This window comes from Onychostruthus taczanowskii, unplaced genomic scaffold, assembly GCF_017590055.1.
Source record: "Onychostruthus taczanowskii isolate IOZ18803 unplaced genomic scaffold, ASM1759005v1 scaffold3, whole genome shotgun sequence".
In the NCBI taxonomy this organism is placed as follows: domain Eukaryota; kingdom Metazoa; phylum Chordata; class Aves; order Passeriformes; family Passeridae; genus Onychostruthus; species Onychostruthus taczanowskii.
This window is the reverse complement of record NW_024500349.1, coordinates 4,721,599-4,740,346: the sequence shown is the minus strand read 5'-3', so window position 1 is coordinate 4,740,346 and position 18,748 is coordinate 4,721,599. Positions and strand designations below refer to the sequence as shown.

The 18,748-nt window shown below is 36.4% G+C and overlaps 1 protein-coding gene across 2 annotated transcripts in view; it reads left to right on the top strand.

The window, feature by feature from the left end:
• Positions 1-18,139, top strand: part of RUNDC3B (RUN domain containing 3B) — a 50,763-nt gene extending 32,624 nt beyond the window's left edge. For both annotated transcript variants that reach the window (XM_041408853.1, XM_041408854.1), the window contains exons 9-11: positions 14,185-14,331; positions 14,702-14,817; positions 15,828-18,139. In XM_041408853.1, coding sequence (XP_041264787.1) covers positions 14,185-14,331; positions 14,702-14,817; positions 15,828-15,973 — 409 coding nt within the window. In that variant the 3' untranslated portion in view covers positions 15,974-18,139. The remainder of the gene's footprint in view (positions 1-14,184; positions 14,332-14,701; positions 14,818-15,827) is intronic.
• Positions 18,140-18,748: the final 609 nt, after the last annotated feature.

Below are 18,748 nucleotides of genomic sequence, written 5' to 3'. Positions count from 1 at the left end.
TCTGCCCAAGGCATACTGCATTGCTGTTTGTAAAACACTTTGAGATCTGGTTTAGGATTGTTTGCTGTGTAATTGAAACCATTATAAATAAACATTCTATACTTTCTTTTTGATGATGCTCTTCTATTCTACTGGCTGCTGTTCTTAAGGTAGCAAGGTCTATGACTTCAAGCTTTTGTTGAGTACGGTTTTGTTGAGGTTTCCATAATGGTATTTCACAGGCATGCAAAGCAAAATGTTTTATGTATCTTGTCAGTGGACTTGACAGAATCTGAGTCTCTATCTATTTCTGCCTTCCCCCACCAAAAAAAAAAAAAAAGTAAGGTGAGGAATAGAGGTGTGACTTTGTTGACAGTGTAGGCTGTTGCTGATTTGGAAACCAGTTAACCCAGGATCAACAAATCAACAAGGCCTTCAGGTTAAACATTAGATTTCCTACAGAGAAGCTTTTCTGTATGCACGTTCACTAAGGGGGTTTGTTGCAAAGCATGAAATAATTACAGGGATAGGACATCAGAAAAATTTGGAAGGAATTTTTCCTTTTACAGCTGCTATGGTTCATATTCTACAATTTTCAGTATTAACTTTGTCTCACACACTTGAATATTCAAACTACAGTGAACAACATAGTTTGCAATGTAGTTAAAAGCCATTTTACAGATCTCATGAATACCAGTATCTGGAAAATGGTGAAGCTGCAAATTTATCAATTAGTTATTCACAAAAGAGTAACTTTTCTGTGCGTCTCTCAGCTTAATTGCATTTCTTAGCAGTATGCCCACCCATCTGGGAATTGGACCTCTTACTTTGTTGGCAGGTGTCTGATGGCAAATCTAGCTGGCAAAGTGAATCTGCAATAGACAACCTGATTATCAGTTCAGCACATTTAAGCTAATACACAGCTCATCAGGAAGAAGATTCAGACTGGACATTGGCAAACATCTCTTTACCCAGAGGGAGGTCAAATACTGCAGTGGGCTTCCTGGAGAGGTGGTCTGTGCCCCCAGTCATCAGTGGTCAGGAGGCATTTCAATTGTGTGAATTGTAATAATGATGAGCCGCTCAGGGCCTTCATTTTTTTCTTCAGATGTCATCGCTGTTGTGTGTTTTTTTTCCTAGGACTTGAATTGAACACTACAGAATAGTGGTTTTGGCTCCACTTTTCTCCAAGAATAGTGTATTTTTACAGTGAGAGTGAGGCAGTTCCAAAGACCTTAAAGTACGTAAAATTAACAGCTCTGAAGTGCTTGAAAATAACAGCTCACAGAAGGACAGCCCAAGAGAAGCCTGTGATCTGTGGAATGTCTAGATGAGGAAAATAGTTTGAATTCTGTCACATTCAAATTACAGAATTGTAATTTGATAGGATAGGGATCCCAAATCGTCAAGGAACTGCATCCTGGAGTATTCAAAATGTACAGAGGCAGACATTCCTGCCTCCTCTGTTTCTGCAAAGAATTGTTGAATGTCTCTTGAAGCACAGAGACATTTGATCGCACACACTATCAGTAAAAAAAAAAAATCTAAGAACCTCCACAATATAGGTACAATTATTTATAAAGTATATAAATATACTGTTGTGTTAATATATTATTTGCATTCTTAAACATACAAAAATATAAATTTAAAAGTATAAGAGGAAATAAACAAAATGTTACATTTAAAAAAATTTATTAGCAATACAAGAAGGGTTTTTTTCCAGTACCCTAAAGGATTATCTTCTGCATCTCACTTTGAGACCATTGCCTTGAAGGACTAGTTAGCTGAGTCAAAGATGTGACTGGGCAAAATCTGGAACCATTGGCCCACAATATCCTTGCATTAAAACTCTTTAGTTCAGCTTAAACAGGCTTTTTTTCCCCTTAGGGCAATTTTTAGTCCTTCTTTTGACTAACACACTACCTGTGTTACAACAAACTCTGCTTTTATTACTTTCAAGTTCAGATTCTGCATCTGAAATTGATATTTATATATGTTAAATATTGATGTTTGATTCCGAGAGATTCCATCAATTTCCTGATTGGCTCATTTCCTGCATATTGACTCACTGATGTTATAAAAGTTGTTCTCACTGATGTTATAAAAGTTCATCACTTTAACATAGAACATCTTTTTAAACAAAGTGAAAGGAAAAAGGAAAGCACTGTATGCAAAGCAGAAAAACACTCAAAATGCTTTAGAAGTTTTTTCTTCTGCTTTGATCTTTGCTGAAATGAAACCAGTGATTTGTGTAATGTGTACTGCCACAGGTTTCCTCCTAAAGAGTTTTGTCAGGTTTTCAGGTTGGTGTGCCTGGTAAGATGGTATGGCCCCTTTGTCCCCACTTGGGACAAATTACTGGGTTGTAATTTTTTTTATCAGATTATCACATTTATGGGAAATTTATTTTGTACATTCAGTGAGGATGCTATATTTTATACCACTCTGGTTTTTATCCCCCTCTACTGTTTCTTCGTAGATCCCCATCTTGTTATGGTGTTCTGTGGAGGGAAGAAGAGTTAGGGGCGAAAAGGTCAGTCTTCCATGTTTGGAATTCTGTTACTGGTTAAGGCACAGATAAGCATCAAATTAAACTGAAGGGACACTCACATCTTATACTGAATTAAGCTTGACTTAATGTGTAATTAAGAATTTCTTTTCATGTGTTGCCAAATCTTAAAGATAGGTTTAATTTGTCTGGCTGTTCCTTCAGAATTAGCCTTTTCAAGGTCCAAACTATGCTTTTCCTCCATTCTTAATGTCTTAATATAGCTTAACATTTTATTATAGTAATACTTAATAGTTTAATATCCAGCAGTACTACATTTTCTATCTGAATAATACAGCTGTATTTGTAAAGAGAGTAAATTAGGACACGTTTAACTCCAGGAAAAATTAGCTTCTCTGTTTCAAACACCTACCAGGTCTATTACGGACTATGTAAAGGAAGATACACTATGTTCTCTGTAGCAAGGATGATCTCTTTTCAATGAATGGTCATGCCCCATTTGGTAAAACAACTTACTTATGAAAATAGTATCTCTGCTTGTCTTCACTTTGTCAGGATGCTGTTTGTAAATGCTCTGGAGTCTGCAGCTGGGTGCTGTGAGCAGGTGGGCAGGGTCAGAGAGGAAGGCACAAGGCTGTAGAGGATGCAGGCTGTAGCTGGGCTGTCAGGGACAGGGCTGTAGAGGATGCAGGCTGTAGCTGGGCTGTCAGGGACAAAGCAGAGAAAAGCTTCTCCAAGGAAACAGAGGCAGGAAGGTGTGAGTAAAGGCTTTGTAATTTAGCTGTGTTTTGTATCTCCTTGTGAGTAAAACTTTAATGTGGGTTGCCTGGCTTTGTAATCCTAGCTCAAAACCTAAATCATCTGGAGGAATAGGGAAGCTGGATCAATTTTTTTTAGCCCTCTTGCCTTCATTTCAGATAGTTTCTCTTTTAAGACTTTTTTCAAAGAAACTGAATTCTTCAACTGCTTAAGTACAGTAAATCCAATTTGTTGCAGCTGCTTTATTTCCTCACTGAAAGGAAGTTGAAGATTAAATTTTAATCTTTGATCTTGGTAAGTTTCTTTCCTAGAATGTGAAAACTGAGAATGCTAATCCTTTCCTTTTAAAGCTTTAATGTATCCTGCTATCAAACCCTAATTCACATTAGCCATGCTTTTATTTGTAATGCTTCCTGTCTGACCTCTGTTTCTCCCTCAAGTTTGAGCAGCAGTTTGAAACCCTTAGTATTGCAGTTTGGTTGATTTTCAAGTCTTTCTTTTTTCAACTTGTCTGTGTGTGGGTTTTGGTTTTTTGTTTTTTTTTTTTTTTACATCATAGAAAAAATATTACGTATTCTTAGAGACGGCAAAACTTTTGTTTAGGCAGTGTTTTGCATTTTTTTGTTGTAATTTTTTCTTTTCAAGTTTGCTGCAATATTATAATCCTATTCTGTTTTACAAGGGTGTGAGCTGACAGCAAGAAGGGAAGTTCTGTTTTTAGTGAGGTGAAAACCCAGGAAGACACGGGTGTTTCCTTTTTTGCAAATATAGCTAGGAAAAGTTCAGCTCTGGGCATAGGACATAGACAGAGAGACTCCTGCAATTCAGAGAGAAACATACAGGGCAAAGTACAGAACTATGCACAATTAAACTATTTGCAGTTTAGTCTCCAACATGATTATTCTGTTCTTAGAATCCACATTGGTTTATTGTGCAAGTGGAAACCAAAAGTTTCTGGGCTGATAGCAGCCTGAAGGAAAGGGCCTACTCTACAAGATGCAGTAGACAGGGAGGCATTTATTTTTTAACCTCTCATATTTGAATATCTTATTCTGAACTCTTAAAAAGGAGGGTTAAAAGGTTTATTTTAAAATAAACCTTAACATTCTAAAAAAAGTCTTAAGCTTTTGAAGCTATTGGTGTCTTCAAGGATGTGTTGGAATATTTACAGGAAAATGTTTTCTGACTCCAGAATGAAAAATACTTTCGTAAGGAGTCTTTCTTCTCCCTTCTGCCCTGCACTCCCCTTGGTGGGTTAGAGAGCCACAGGGACTTTTCTTTCCCCATTTTGCATACTTAATGACGTTAGCATGGCAGTGTGTCCCCTTCTAGGAGTCTAATGTGTAACACTAAAATCTGTTTTTATAGTGGCATCTTTTCTCTCTTCTCCCATAGCTTCACTTCTATGGATAAATGTATCGCATAGGTATTTCTTACCAAGTAAGAAATCTTTAAATAAGTTACTTGGACATTAGCACCTTATGCATTCCAAATTCCAGAATATTTGTCCAATGTAGAATTAAAATATTGGGAACAGGGAAAAAGTAAGGCCTTTGAAAATAATAATAATGACAAGTATCGAGCCTCTGAAGGCCTCACTACAATGCAGTTGCAAATGATGTGCATTCATGGTAGGAAAGCAGATTGTGTGGATTATGAGTTGCTTCCTCTGTCGATACACCTGAACTGTGGCAGACAAAGAATACTTGCTTTGGCACAGCAATACAGCAGACATCAGTGTCTTCCTCTGCTAATTTCACAAAGAGAATTATCTCGTGTCTGGAACCTCAGGTGAACTTCAGGCTTTGTTGTCATAAAAGAGTTTGATATCGTGATGCTGCAAATGGAGGGATTAGAAAGAAACAGATAAAAATTATGGTAAGTTAATCATGGTGCATAATCATTAACTGCTGGATTGCAATGACAGAGCCTGGATTTGATTTCTTTGTGCTTTATCTGTTTAGATAAATAACCTTGCATTACCATTTGCTTTTGAGAGTCACAGGGGTTTGTGCTTAATTTCTTAACCTTCATATTCATCTACTGTACATTTGCTTCTGTATTCCAGAAAATACTGATGGGAAAAGCAAGTATTTCATATTGCTTATACATAAATGAGAAAGGTTGAGCAGAATTTATTTTTTTCTATTATTTTTAATGCAAGTTACATGAAGTTCAATATCAAACTAAATGGGCTTTAAATGAAAATAGTGAAAAAATCATCATTTTTAAGGGTGGAAGAACAATACCAGGTTAGAATGGGGAGGAGAGGCTAGTTCTGTATTTGCAGACATTACTTTATCATTGATACACTGAAGGAGTATCTCTGCAATTCATCAGACAAAATAAATTGATGTTTAAATTATCCTAACTTCAGATTTATTGTATTGGATTTATTGGTTTAAATAAATCAGATCAGGTATTAAGTTTTGTCCAGTAGGAAAAGATAAGCAAATTCTTTTTATACTTTCACAACAAAATGACAAGTTTCTCTAAAATACAAATAGTTTGTTCAAAATAAAGGTGAGTTACAGATCAGTGTGCATACACATGATTGCAAAAAGGTTGGAGGTTTTTTTAATTATGGATGGTATTAGTAAATTTAGGTTACAACTTGTTTTTCCTGTTTTAACTTTGTGTCTTGTGTTTCTTCAATATTTTGTTAAAATAAAGCACAGTCCAAATGAGTTCCAGAAAGGCTTTAAATAGATACAGGGAAATGCCTGAAGTTTTAACCCAGAAAATACAGTCAGTGTGCTCCCTGATTCCTAAGCAAGAAGCTTATATTAGCTGCTGTCCTGTTTTGGCTAGCAAGTGGCTGAGATACAGACAAGTGTTTTTTCTGTTGGCCATTGAGGTGTTCTTATGCAACCACTTAACACTAATTTTTCATTATGTTATCCAAATTATAACTAAATTACGTTGGCAAAGATTCTCTTTCTAGTGTTAATATCTGATTGTGGATTTTTGCTTGGGTTTTTTTTTTCACCTCTTTGCTCTCGGATCAGACTTTTGCCCTCCTCTTTTTTTATTCTGCAATTTCTAAGATTTTAAAGCTCTGCCTTGCTGTTTGCATAGTTTGGCAGCTCTATTAACTCACCTTCAGCTGCCAAGAAGGACTTACATTACTCAAGGCTTGCTGCTAATAATTGAGTTTTTTGTTTGTAATTAAAACCTTTGCATTTTGAAAGAGCTTATATGTGCTAGTTTTGGCAAATACTTGCCTATGTATGTAGAAGATTAATCTTCCAATTACTCTGTTGGATATCTCTCATGGCACTCTTGCTCTCTTAAAATGATAGTGGAATTTTAAAGAAAAAGTGGTCATTGAGTCAACCCAAAGTTACTTAACCATTTTGCAGTTGTTTCTCCTGTTTTTCCTGAATTCAAAGGAATCAAGTTAAAATGATAAAAAAGTTACTGAAAATACCAGTTTTCCTGATCTGTTAAGAAGAAATTTCTTGATTTATTTTTTTCCCCACACCCTTGTACAAATGTTTCTTAAAAGGAATTCAGCTATAAACAGATATGTTGTATTTACATCACTGACATAAGGGAAAAAGAATACTTAAATGACAAACTGAGCTTGAGAGGATATTTACAGAAGGCAAATTAGACAATCTGTCAAAAAAAAAGCTTGTTTGCTAAGAGTCCTTCATTTCCCAGCAGAGATGATCTAATAGTTGAAGAACTGAAATCTGCGCTTGCTTTTTCAGTAGTTTGGTTTGCTGATCAACTTCATCATTCTTGTTTTCTGTCAAGACCTACTATCTGGGAAAACTGGTTGTGTTGTGCCTGCTATCCTCCTCCAGGGAATCAGGCCTGGTTATTTGTCCATGGACATGAAGAGTGTCAGTCACATGCTGCAGTGCTATTTTAGTGAGCATATGCAAAGTTAACATATTATGGTATGTTTTGATCCATTCTGGATGTCTGTGTTCAGAAACAGTCTCCACTGCAGTTAGACTAGAACTCAGGAGTCCAGCTGATGGTATTTCTGACAATATAAACTTTCTCAAGTTATCCAAAGGTCAAGAAAATTGAAGTCTGTATAAAATTGATAACTAATTTTGTTAGGATATAGTTCAAGATCTCTCTAAGAGACAATAAAGGAGGATTAAAAAAATGCTGAAGAAGCATTCAAGCATATTTGTTCCGTGGCCCAAGTAGAGCCATGGCTGTTGGACTGTCAGAAGAAAATGTGTTGCAGTAGGACATTCCTGCTCTTTTTTTCACTGCAGCAACTGCCTTTAGAAAGTCTGCTGGCATCTAACTGCTTGGGCTTCTAGTTTGGGGAATAGTGTGTCAGTGTACAGGGCACAAATCTGAAGATGCTACATTGCATCATCAAAATCTACTGGTAAGTAACTTGTTTTCATACCTGCTGATCTAATTTCTCAAAGTCCAATGACATACCAGTCCAGGCAGTTCACTGCTCTGCTAGAGTACTGGCAGCTTGGGAGTTCCCTTTTTATTTGGAGTTGCTTTTACAGATTTTAGTTATATTCATGTGTGCTATCAATTTGAGTTTGCATTCCATATTTCCTGTCCTAAATAAAGGTTTTTAAAGCTTGTTCTTATGCAAATGTTTTTATTTTTTTAAGCTTTTATTTTCACTTTTACTTTTCACTACTCAGGTAGTTCTTGAACTGGAACACTCATCTGATGTAATTCCCTTTCTTAGGGAATTAGTCTGTTTGGTTTATTTCCTGTCTTCATCTGCTGATAGGAGGGCAAATTGCCAACTGGACTGGCATTTTCTGGATTTGGAGAAATTAAACTTGCAGGTAAGAAATTACTGGTTTTTCGTAGGTATAATTGGCAACAGAACTGACTTTTGTTTTGTTGAATTAAAAAAAAAAACAACCAAAACTATGTAAATAGAACTTTTGGAATAGGCTTCCAATGAATCTGCATTTGATGCAAGGGAAAATCGAAATCTGGTGTAGCTGAAATGACCCCAGAAATTCTATATGGTTATGCAGGAGAGGCTTTTCTGTATTAGCTTGGGCTAAACTTGGATTGAATTTTATTTATTATTTATTTTTAAATTCCCAAGATAATATAGTTACAGTATCGTAAGTGACCAGCTATAATCACTTGTATAATTTCTGTTCTGCATGCAGAAACCCGACATATAGGTTATCTTTTGTCCCTCTGTCTCACTGTTAAGTCAGGTAATACTTTCAAGATGCAGAAGTCTTAGATGTTTTAATTCAAAGCAGTAATTTTTTAATCTCTTGAGAGGTAGCTGAGCTGCCAAAAGCTAGTGCAAACTGAAGTGTTTCTGGGTTTATCTTAAGTATTAAATTTTAAAAACATAAATACAAACAAACAAATCAACAACAACAAAAAAGCTTAGTAAAAAAAAATATTAAATAGGTATTTTTGATGCTTCATTTACACAGTGGTGCCTAACATGATTGTGACAGAACTTAAAGGCAGCACAGATGGAAATGGGCAATAATTTGTCAATTGCATTTTATTTTTTTGTGTGTACTGTACAAAAATATATCCTGCCTGTGCTTAATACTCTCAAAATGTTAAATCCTTAATTAAACATCTCAAAATAATAAAAGTTGAGGAAATCTGCAAGTAAATATTCTGAAGAGTGCCTGACAAACACAGGGCGAATGGACAGTCGAGGAGAAGGATGTTTATTTGGAAGACTTCACTATCTCACATTTCCTAACTTCTTAAATACACAATTAAAGAGCTGAAAGTCAAGAGCATGCAGAGATATTTCTGGGAATAAATGTGTAAACCTGATGAATTATTTGGCTGCTTCTGTTATTCTTGAATAAATATAAGTAAATTTACAGGCCTGGAGGCAGCATATATATCTGCAGACACTTACTTCCACTCAGGGAAGTATGTTAGTATTGATTAGTCTCATCAGTAATAGGCAGGAATTCTTTAGCAGGATGTTGTTCTTGGTATAGAGAACAAAAAAAACAAATGTAAAGCAAACATTTGTTAGTTTTTAATCATGTACTTTAGTACTAAGATATTCTCATCTATTTTGCTGATTGTTTTGCCAAGGAAATTATTACTTCCAGTAGTATTTTCAATTTGTTTTTTTCATATATAAAAAAAAATCCCACTTCAATTTAAGTGGCTTAAATGTTATTCTGGGACAACATGACAAGACTTCATGTGTTATACTTCCCTTGTATATATGCATTGTGGAAAAGTCTATGTTGTCAAGTAGTACAGAGGGTATGTGGTCATTTTAAAAGAAATGCCCTGGTTTCAGCTTTGATAGAGTTAATTTTCTTCCTAGTAGCTGATACAGTGCTATTTTTTTGATTCAGTTTGAGATTAATGTTTGTAATAGACTGATGTGTTGGTTATTGTTGAATGTTCTTTCTCTGCCTATCTCTTCACTATTTCTTTATTTCATGATGTTTGCAGAACTTGAAACCCTATATGAAGTTGTCTTAGAAGTGTTGTTTGGGGTAAGGACTGCTAAGGGTACAACTGTTAACTTTCTGCAGATTATAGAACAGCTATTGCTGTGAAGAGATGAAAATAATTGTAGACATAGAGGATACCAGTTAGTTAGATGAGCAAGGGGAAGCTCACAGGCTCTCAGGCAATCAAGAATTTTTTCATGCCTAGATTAGAGATTGTACCATAAATGGGTTTAACCTCCTGCTCTCATAATAAGTTCTTACATAATCCTCCTACACTGCACAAAACCTCTGCACTCTGCAGTCCCACTGTGTTAGTTCAGGATACCCTGTTCAGCCGTGTCTCACACACTGCCTGTCTTTCATCCAAAACACAGCCATACAATCTCGTACTAAGATCCACTGTACTCTTCATGTACCAGCTGCCTTCCTGAGATTACTGCTTTTAGCCACTGTTTTTATCTTCTTTTCCAGGCTGAAGAAAAGGAGTTAACAGCTTGGTGTGTATGCTTGTTTTCACTCAGGTTTAGTTGTATTTCCTTGTTTTTTAACTTCCTCTTTTAGTAAATCCTATTGTCTCTCTTTCTTACCCTCTTTTCATTTTGGAGTGTCCTTGCTTTTACTCCTATATTAAATGGCTTAACATACTGTTTACAAACCTTATCTTGCATCACCCTTAAGTCCTCACAGCTACAAAACCAATAGAACCATATTTTATTGAACTTTGTTGAAAAATAGAACTGCATACTCATTGCAGTCCTGGTGCGAGGAAAAGTCCTGCCTGTGTTTGCATTCTGGGGAACAAGAGCACTACTGCAGAAATTCAGTATGCCTTGGATATAATAAGTTGTTGTCCATGGAGAGCTCTTAATCTCTAAAAAGTGTTTTTCTTGGCTGAACAAGAGCAGGACAGCACTAGATAGTCTTGCACAGCTTTTTTTCACATTGAGTTTTGAAGTTTGTATTTGCTTTTTTCATTAAAACTTGATCATATTTTCTTCCTTTTTAACTTTTCTGTAGTAAATGCTTTTGCATCCACCACTTTTCCTGTTTCTGAATACTTGTAGCAGGATCATCTTTCCTCATGGTGATTAGGAGTGTGAGGATTCGGTATGCTGTGACATGGCGCTTAGGGCATGGTTTAGTGGTGGGCTTATGGTTGGACTCAATGATCTTAAGGGTCTTTTCCAGCCTAAATGGTTCTATGTTTTGGTGCAGTTTAGTACTTTGACTCTTCAAATAAATATGGTTAAACAAAAGGAGTGCCAGTTTTTCCATATCGAGAGAATTGCTGTCTGCAGGCAGTGGCTCTATAATGGCTCTCTGCAGCAGTGGAAATTTACAATACTTGAAAAATGTCTGCAGAAGAGCTAAGAGCTAAATAATCTATAAAGCTGATAAAATAGGTGATAACTAATAGCATCTGGTGTGACTATTTTATCTAACTTTTATTGTCTATACTACTATTTTATATATATTTGATACTGTGCTTGGACTGATTTTATAATTTCACATATATTTTTACGTATTTTTAAAGATTCAAAATAAAACCTTTAAGAGGACAATATTTAGTTCTCTTCAAGTTTATCCTACTTGATGCCTGGTTTTCTTCCTGAGCATGGTGGAGTGGTTTAAGAAGTGATTAACTGAAACTATCTTTAAATGTTATGTTGAAATTCCTGGAAAAATTTGGTGAGTCTTAGCTTCAGAATTTCTTTGTTCACACAGTAGGGTGTAAAGATTTGTGGAATATAGAATATATTCCATATAGAATATAGACATATCAGATTAATTCAATATAGAAACCTATGTATAATGCAAAAATTCCACTATTAGGAGCTTGTCTGTAGATGTGTCTGTGATAATGTGCCTGTGATAGTTTACAGGGGCTGTCTAAATGGAAATTTGCATGTACACGTTACGTGTGTGAATTTGCATTTAGGCACTGTGGGCATAGTTGCTCATACAAACTGTGTCCTATTTTTAAACTTCTGTGAAAACATGCAGTAAGTCCTTCTGAATAAAGAAGTGATATAATGTATCTGGCAAACCTCATAAAAACTTGCTATCTCTGTGTTTCAGTTTCCTCAGATCAACAAACCTGTGACAGCTCTGTGTAATGCTTGATGTTTCCCAGGGGATTAGGGTTATTACATGGGGAAGTGAATACCTGGCAAGATACTTGAAATTATTGGGAGCTTTGGGTTACCAAAGTGGTTATTCCTGTAGACCTCTTAGGAGGGTGAGAGTGTGGATCCCTGGGTAGAAAAGTTGATTGTTTACTTGTATGAATGCTGAAGGAATTAGTCATCTTGAGAGAAATTTCTTGAAACTAGTTTTAATCATGGTTGTGCTTCATCCCCTTTTCATACAATAAAACTCTGAATCTGTCTCCTCTGTGAAACTCAGCTGCTAAAAGTTCCTTCCTGAGCTTACTACTCTCTTTGTTTTGTGGGAAATTTTGGCTCTTTGGGCATTGTTATTTGTCCTTACAGAAGGTCCTGTCTAAACAGTTCAAATACCACCAGAATAAAAACTGTATTGTAAAAATAGACCTGTTGACAATGTTATTGGAAAATTCAAGTAAATGTATGTGTGCCATGAATAGTTATTTAATTTGCTGTGCAGTTTGGCATTTTGGATAGCAACGTGGCATTTGGCTTTGAACTTCTGGGTACATTTGGTATGGAGATGAGTAAATTAGCTTTTTGCTTCAGGCCAGAGATAGTCAAACTCCTTGTAGAGCAACATTTTACTATTGTCTAGTATTTTGTGGATTGGAGGACTTAAAAAAATCCAATTACAAAATGCTCTTGCTTTTATTTCTAGTTATTCTACAGCAGTATAAGGGCAGATCAAAGGTTGCCTTGTGCTATTGGAAAAAGGCTGGTCTTGTCTTGGAGACCGAAAACCTATGTACTTTCCTTATTATGACTTTTGGCAGGTGATTTCCAATGCTAGTATATTAGCTTCTTCATTTCTAGAATTTTAGAAAACTGATTTGCTTCATCAGGAATATGAGGCAAAACTAATTTGAGTATTTGAAGTATTCAGTTTACACTTTTTAATATCAGTTATAGTTACAAGAAATTGTAAGGTGATAGAAAACAGAATAACTATGTGTTATATTTTGCCTGAAAGCATACAGTGGAATTAATATGTCTGGTTTTTAGTTCATTCCAGAAAAGTATTGAAGGGGGGATGCACGAGTATTCAAACTGCAAAAAAAAAAATTGGTGTCAAGGGAAGCACATCACATTCGCATAGTGGCTTGCAAAATAGCTGGCCTGTTAATTACCATTATGCTGGTAGAAAGAACCTTTTAAATGCAGTTGCCTTTCTTTATTGCTTTTGTAGAAGGATTCAAATGTCAATTTTTTATTTTTTTTTTGGTTCCTGAATATGTCTCATTATGTTTCTAAGTTGATTCCCTTAGGAAAAACAAACAGTTTAAGATGCTTTGTGAAAATTGCAGTCTGTGTTGGTCACTTGAAATAGAACATCTGGATGGTCACTTGTGGTGTTTCCCTAGGCTCGGGTTTGGGGTCAGTCCTGTTTAGCATCTTTATTGATGATCTGAATGCGGAAATTGAGATCACCCTCAATAAATTTGCAGATGACACTAAGTTAGGTGGGAGTGGTGACCTGCTGGAGGGTAGGAAGGCTCTGCAGAGAGATATGGACAGACTTGATCAATGGGCTGAAGAGAACTGCATGAGGTTCAAGAAGGTGAAGTGCCAGGTCCTGGCCTTAGGTGACAACAACCCGCTGCAGTGCTACAGGCCGGGGAAGGAGGGGCTTGAGGGCTGTCGGGCAGGAAGGAGCTTGGGGCTGCTGGTTGCCAGTGGCTAAACATGGGCCAACAGTGTGCCCAGGTGGCCAATGGCATCTTGGCCTGTATCAAGAGTAGTCATGATTGCCCTGTACTCAGCACTGGTGAAGCAGCACCTCAAGCACTGCATTCAGTTTTGGGCCCCACGCTCCAAAAAGGACATTGAAATGCTGGAGTGTGTCCAGAGAAGGGCAGCAAGGCTCGTGAAGGGTCTAGAAACAAAATCCTGTGAGGAACATCTGAGGGAGCTATGTGTGTTTAGTCTGGTGGAAGCTCAGCAGAGACCTCATCGCTGTCTACAGGCTCCTGAACGGAGTTTGTAGTGATGAGTGGGGATCGGTCTCTTCTCTGTGGCTGCAGTGGCAGAACCCAAAGGAATGGCTTATGAGACTTAAGAGGGGAGATTCAGATTAGATATTACAAATTTTTTTTTGCTGTTCAGGTGGTCAGGCTGAAATAGATTGCTCAGGGAGAGGGTGGAGTCACCATTCCTGGAGGTCTTAAAGAGACATCTGGGTCTGGCACTGGGTGATATGGTTTAGGAGTTACAGTGGCAGTGCTGGGTGATGGTTGGACTGGATGATCTTGAAGGTCTCTTCCAACCATGATGATTCTATGATCATCTGTGTTCTGTTTTTCCTTTATCTTAAGGAATTGCATTTAATAGACTCTTTTTTTATATATATTCACAGAACTGTGCTAAAGAATAATGACTTGAGATCAAGACAAGAATTAACTACTCACCTCACCAATCAGTGGCCTTCCCCAGGAGCTCTGGATGTCAATGCTGTTGCCTTGGACACTCTACTCTATAGAAAGCACAATCAACAGTGGGACGAGTAAGCTTAATATTTATTTTGATTCCCCCTTAGAGGAACAGGGAAACTGAAAATTATGTATTTCCTTCAGCATACTTTCGAACATATCCTGTTGGAGTCACTTGTTACAATGTACAAAGATCACTGGTAACTAAAGCCAGTTTCTCTTGCTTTCTGTAAAAATTTCTTCCTTTGGATTAATTTTTATAAAAGGGGCAGAAAAATAAATCATTGCTTTAGCAAAGAACTGGCTTTGCAAATATATAAGAATAATGTTTAAGAGAAGAAAGATTAACTGCATAGGGTTATTTTAGCAAACTTTTTAAGGAGAGTTGAATATACCTAGTTAGATCTTTAAATGTGTTGCTATCAAATATTACTTGCTTTGCAGGAAAAGTTTTCAAAGTCTGGACCAACTTTCAGCAGAAGTTAGTCTTTCTCAGTCCTCTCTGGATCCAGGTCACTCACAGGATGGGAAGCAAGATGGAATTAACTTGTTAAATGAAGGTACAGAGCCAGTCTGATGTCCTCCTTTAATTTTGCTCTTCATAGCTCTGAACTTGTCCCATGAGACAAATTTTCAGTGTGAAGAAAATACACATTGAAAAACATATTTTTCATTGTTAAGCGAAGTGTTTCAGTTTCCCTAAGAACTCCAAATAATTTTGGATTTATGAAGATACACACGCCACTCCTCTGTATTTGAAGTTAAGCTTCAAATGTCTTGCACATCTCTTCCTTTTCCATCACAGAACCAGTCAGCTTCACTACAAGGAGGATCTGCTGACATATTTCTGCTATAACAAACTCTTTGTTTCCTTTTTTTGGTTTTAAAATAATGATTAAATGCACTGGATTTGCAGCTACCACTGTCATTCTTACATCTTGCACTTAACATTTATCTGGAGATGCAGCCTGACAGTGTTTCCATTAAAATAGAGGAACATGATATGAACTGTTTATATAAATGTGGTATATGCACACACCCCTTTCAAACCTGGATGCTTATCAAAGCTTAGCTGCTCCATCTTGTGGGCAATTCTGAAAAAGCAGGAAAATGTTGGAAGAATTGTGAAATAGTAGTATTTTGGGTATAGAATATAAATTGTTATAAAAGAATCCTTTTTGTGTCTCATAAATTCTAAACTTTAAATAGATTTGCCAATACAAAACCTTGGTGTTACGTAACCGCTAAACTTTCTTTTGTTTTAAATATCAAGGATAAAGAAATTTGAATTTTTTTTTATTTTAAATTGTAAGCAGTAATAAAATCTAATTTAATTCAAGACTGATTTCAGCCCAGCCTGTAAGGCAGGGATCTCTGTACCACCTGGATAGGGAAGGTGTGGTGTAAGTTGTCTTCCCAGTCGCATTTATGAAACATGCCTGTGCTGAAGCATACTATGGAATTCACAGTAGTGTAGATTAAACAACTTTTTCTGTTCTCTCATTTTTTTTATGGTGAACTAATCTTCTGCTGCAAAAATTATTAACTTAATTCTTATTTTTCTTCACAGGAAAGGAAGACACTCCATCATTGCTTGGTCTTTGTGGCTCTCTGACATCAGTAGCAAGCTACAAGTCTCTCACAAGTCTGAAATCAAGTGAATACCTTGCAAGTCCCACAACAGAGATGACAAGTCCAGGCTTAACACCATCTTGAGATGCACACAAGAAGGAAGACCTTTATGTTGTATGCATTTGATTTATGTTCCATAAGATGACTTGCAGTGAAGACTGCTAGTTCTGAGTTAAAAAATAAGCTGCTTTATTTTTTATTGTCATGGATGCCTTTATAATTCACAAATTTGATCAGTTTTCATTTGCTTTTTCTTTCCCCCAGAGGACTTTTCAGATACTCTCTTTTAGTCTGGAATTATTTAAATCTCTTGTTCAGGTACAGAATGTATTATCTGATGTTTATGACTGGTTTTTAAAATGAAACAGTTGGAAATCAGTCCCATACTTAAATGCCATCAGCTTTGTTTCTCCTTGCCCTAGGCTGGATCGGCTCTAGCCACTGTACTTTGCAGTGCTTTAAATATTTATCAACTCCTGCAGAAGAGACAGGGAATCCTGAACACCAGTCTTTGTAGGCAAATAAATACCTAAAAATCCAGCTTTTCATCTGTGTATGTTGCTTAGGACCTCAGATAGCATATTTAACCTATCAACAGCTTCTCTCAAGTTGACTCCATGTTAGGTTTTGCATTCCTGTTAATATCATGGCACTTAGGAGATGTCCCAGTCACACTGAAACACAAACACTTGAAATTGCATGTGAATAACAAATGTAACTTGATCATATAAATCAAGCATACACAGAGATTTGTAAATGGTGAGCAAACTCACTAAATGCTTTTAAGTGGCCTGGGTTACAGATAAACTAACATTATACAAAAAGTTTCTTGCTGAAAAGATGGGGGCTATGGATGATGGTGGTAAGCATCTTGCAAAGTTTGGATTCTGTGTTTGCTGGCAAGATCCCAAGGAGAGTGAAAAAGGGGAAACAATGTAATGACTGTATTAAAGTGTGTTAAAGGACTTTTCTCATCCCTGTAGTAGTGCAATAGGTATTTTTCTTGCTTAGGTAATACAGCAGAAATTCTCTAAGTCAGTTTTCTCAAATTATTTGCCGTTGATTTAAATTGCTGATACGAAAAAAAAGGGAGACATTTTTTAAAATGTAACTAACTTTCCAGATTACCCTACAGTTTCAAAGTTTGCAAAATAATTTTTGAATTGCAAACTATATTCTTAATTCTTTGTAAGATACAATGGATCCTTTATCTATGAATTTTGGTAATCAAGGTAATGCTTATCAGTATGATTAGTAATTTTTAAACAAAAGTGAAATGCATGTAAGTATGTTGTATTTATAAGTGCTAGGGAAAATGCTTTTTTGTGCCAAAGAAGTTTCATAAATTGTTTACATGAGTAGCTGCAATACAAGACAGATTTTTAATTATTGCTTACTCCTAGGTGTTTACAGTATGTCACTACATCTGTACAGGTTTAGTTGATTTGCCTCTTGTGATGATACCTTGGCACTGCTACTTTAAACTGGTCACCATAGGGTGGGCTTGAAAGAAAGAAGATTAATTCTTACTTTAACTGAAATATTTAGTCTTTGTAAGTAGGAGGCTATGCATTTCTGGAACTCAAGGCATTGCTGGTTTTAGCTGGAGGAAAAGAATCCATCTCCTCAACTCTCTAGTCCATGCTGCTGGAGGACACTACTCCCATGGCAGGGTACACAACCAGTGATGCTATTTTAATGCAGAATTTTAAGGTAGTTTAACAAAACCACCAGGTCTTTCAAGCCCTTGTGTACTCACACAGGTAATTTCTCTGTAGTAAATTCTGACCATTAAATCCTTTCATGCACCTTCAGAATGTCCATTACTTCATGGAACTTCTTTTGTTATCACATTAAGCACCTGTTTCTTGAGTAACATTATTAAATATAAATTTGTAAATTAGAGATACATTTTTACTACAAATAAAATGCTGGAATCCAGATTCCACAAGTTGACATTCTGCATCAATGTACAGTGATTTAATCAGTCCTGTTTGCTGTTAAATACTTTTCATGCCACATCAGTGTTTTGGAGGGGGCAGTCATCATGATCTTCAGTCATGTTCGCTGATGGCTCTTTTCTTAGAGCTAAATGTGTTGTTTAGCTCAAGTCTTTTATGTAGTCTGACACGTGTTTCTGGGTGTCATTTTGTGCATGGGCAATCAGTTATGTGCATCTTTCTCAGTTCTAAACATTTACCATTTTTTTGAAAAGAATTTTAAACCGCCAAAACTGTATGTTTTGTTGCCTTGACATAAATGTTCCATGTTGCATGTAAATTAAAAATTTTGTATCATCAGTAGTTACAAGTTGTCTCTGTTTTAATCACACGGGATAAAGTAAGACCATTCTGTAAATTACAGCATTACTGAGTTTTTAGCGAATACTTTTCTTGCACAAGGGGGAGACTGGTTTTCTTGCTCTCTATCATTCAGTGTCATCCAATATCTGCTGCTACTATGTTGTCTTAGGCCTTATTTTGTAAATTTTCATTCAGAAGTCACAGTGGAAGGAGAGTGTTAAGCATTTCCTCTGGCAGCACCTCTTGCCTAATGTGGTACATAATGTCTTAACAAGTAGAGCATTTTTCAGTGTGTGAGGAATTTTCACCATGGACTGAACTCCATTTCTTGGGTAAAGCACATCCAAATGTCAGTGCCTTAATGATTTACTGAGTTAATTTTGTATCAGCACCCCCCTCATTAAAATACACCAAAAAAATAGAATTCAACAGCTGCATTCAAAGTGCATGAAAAGAGGGAGGTAGTGAGGGTAGTTAAAAAGGATTTAAATCATACAGAGGCAGCTCTGATTTAGTAATTTGAGTGCCTACAGACAAGTGCAGTGCTGCAGCTGTC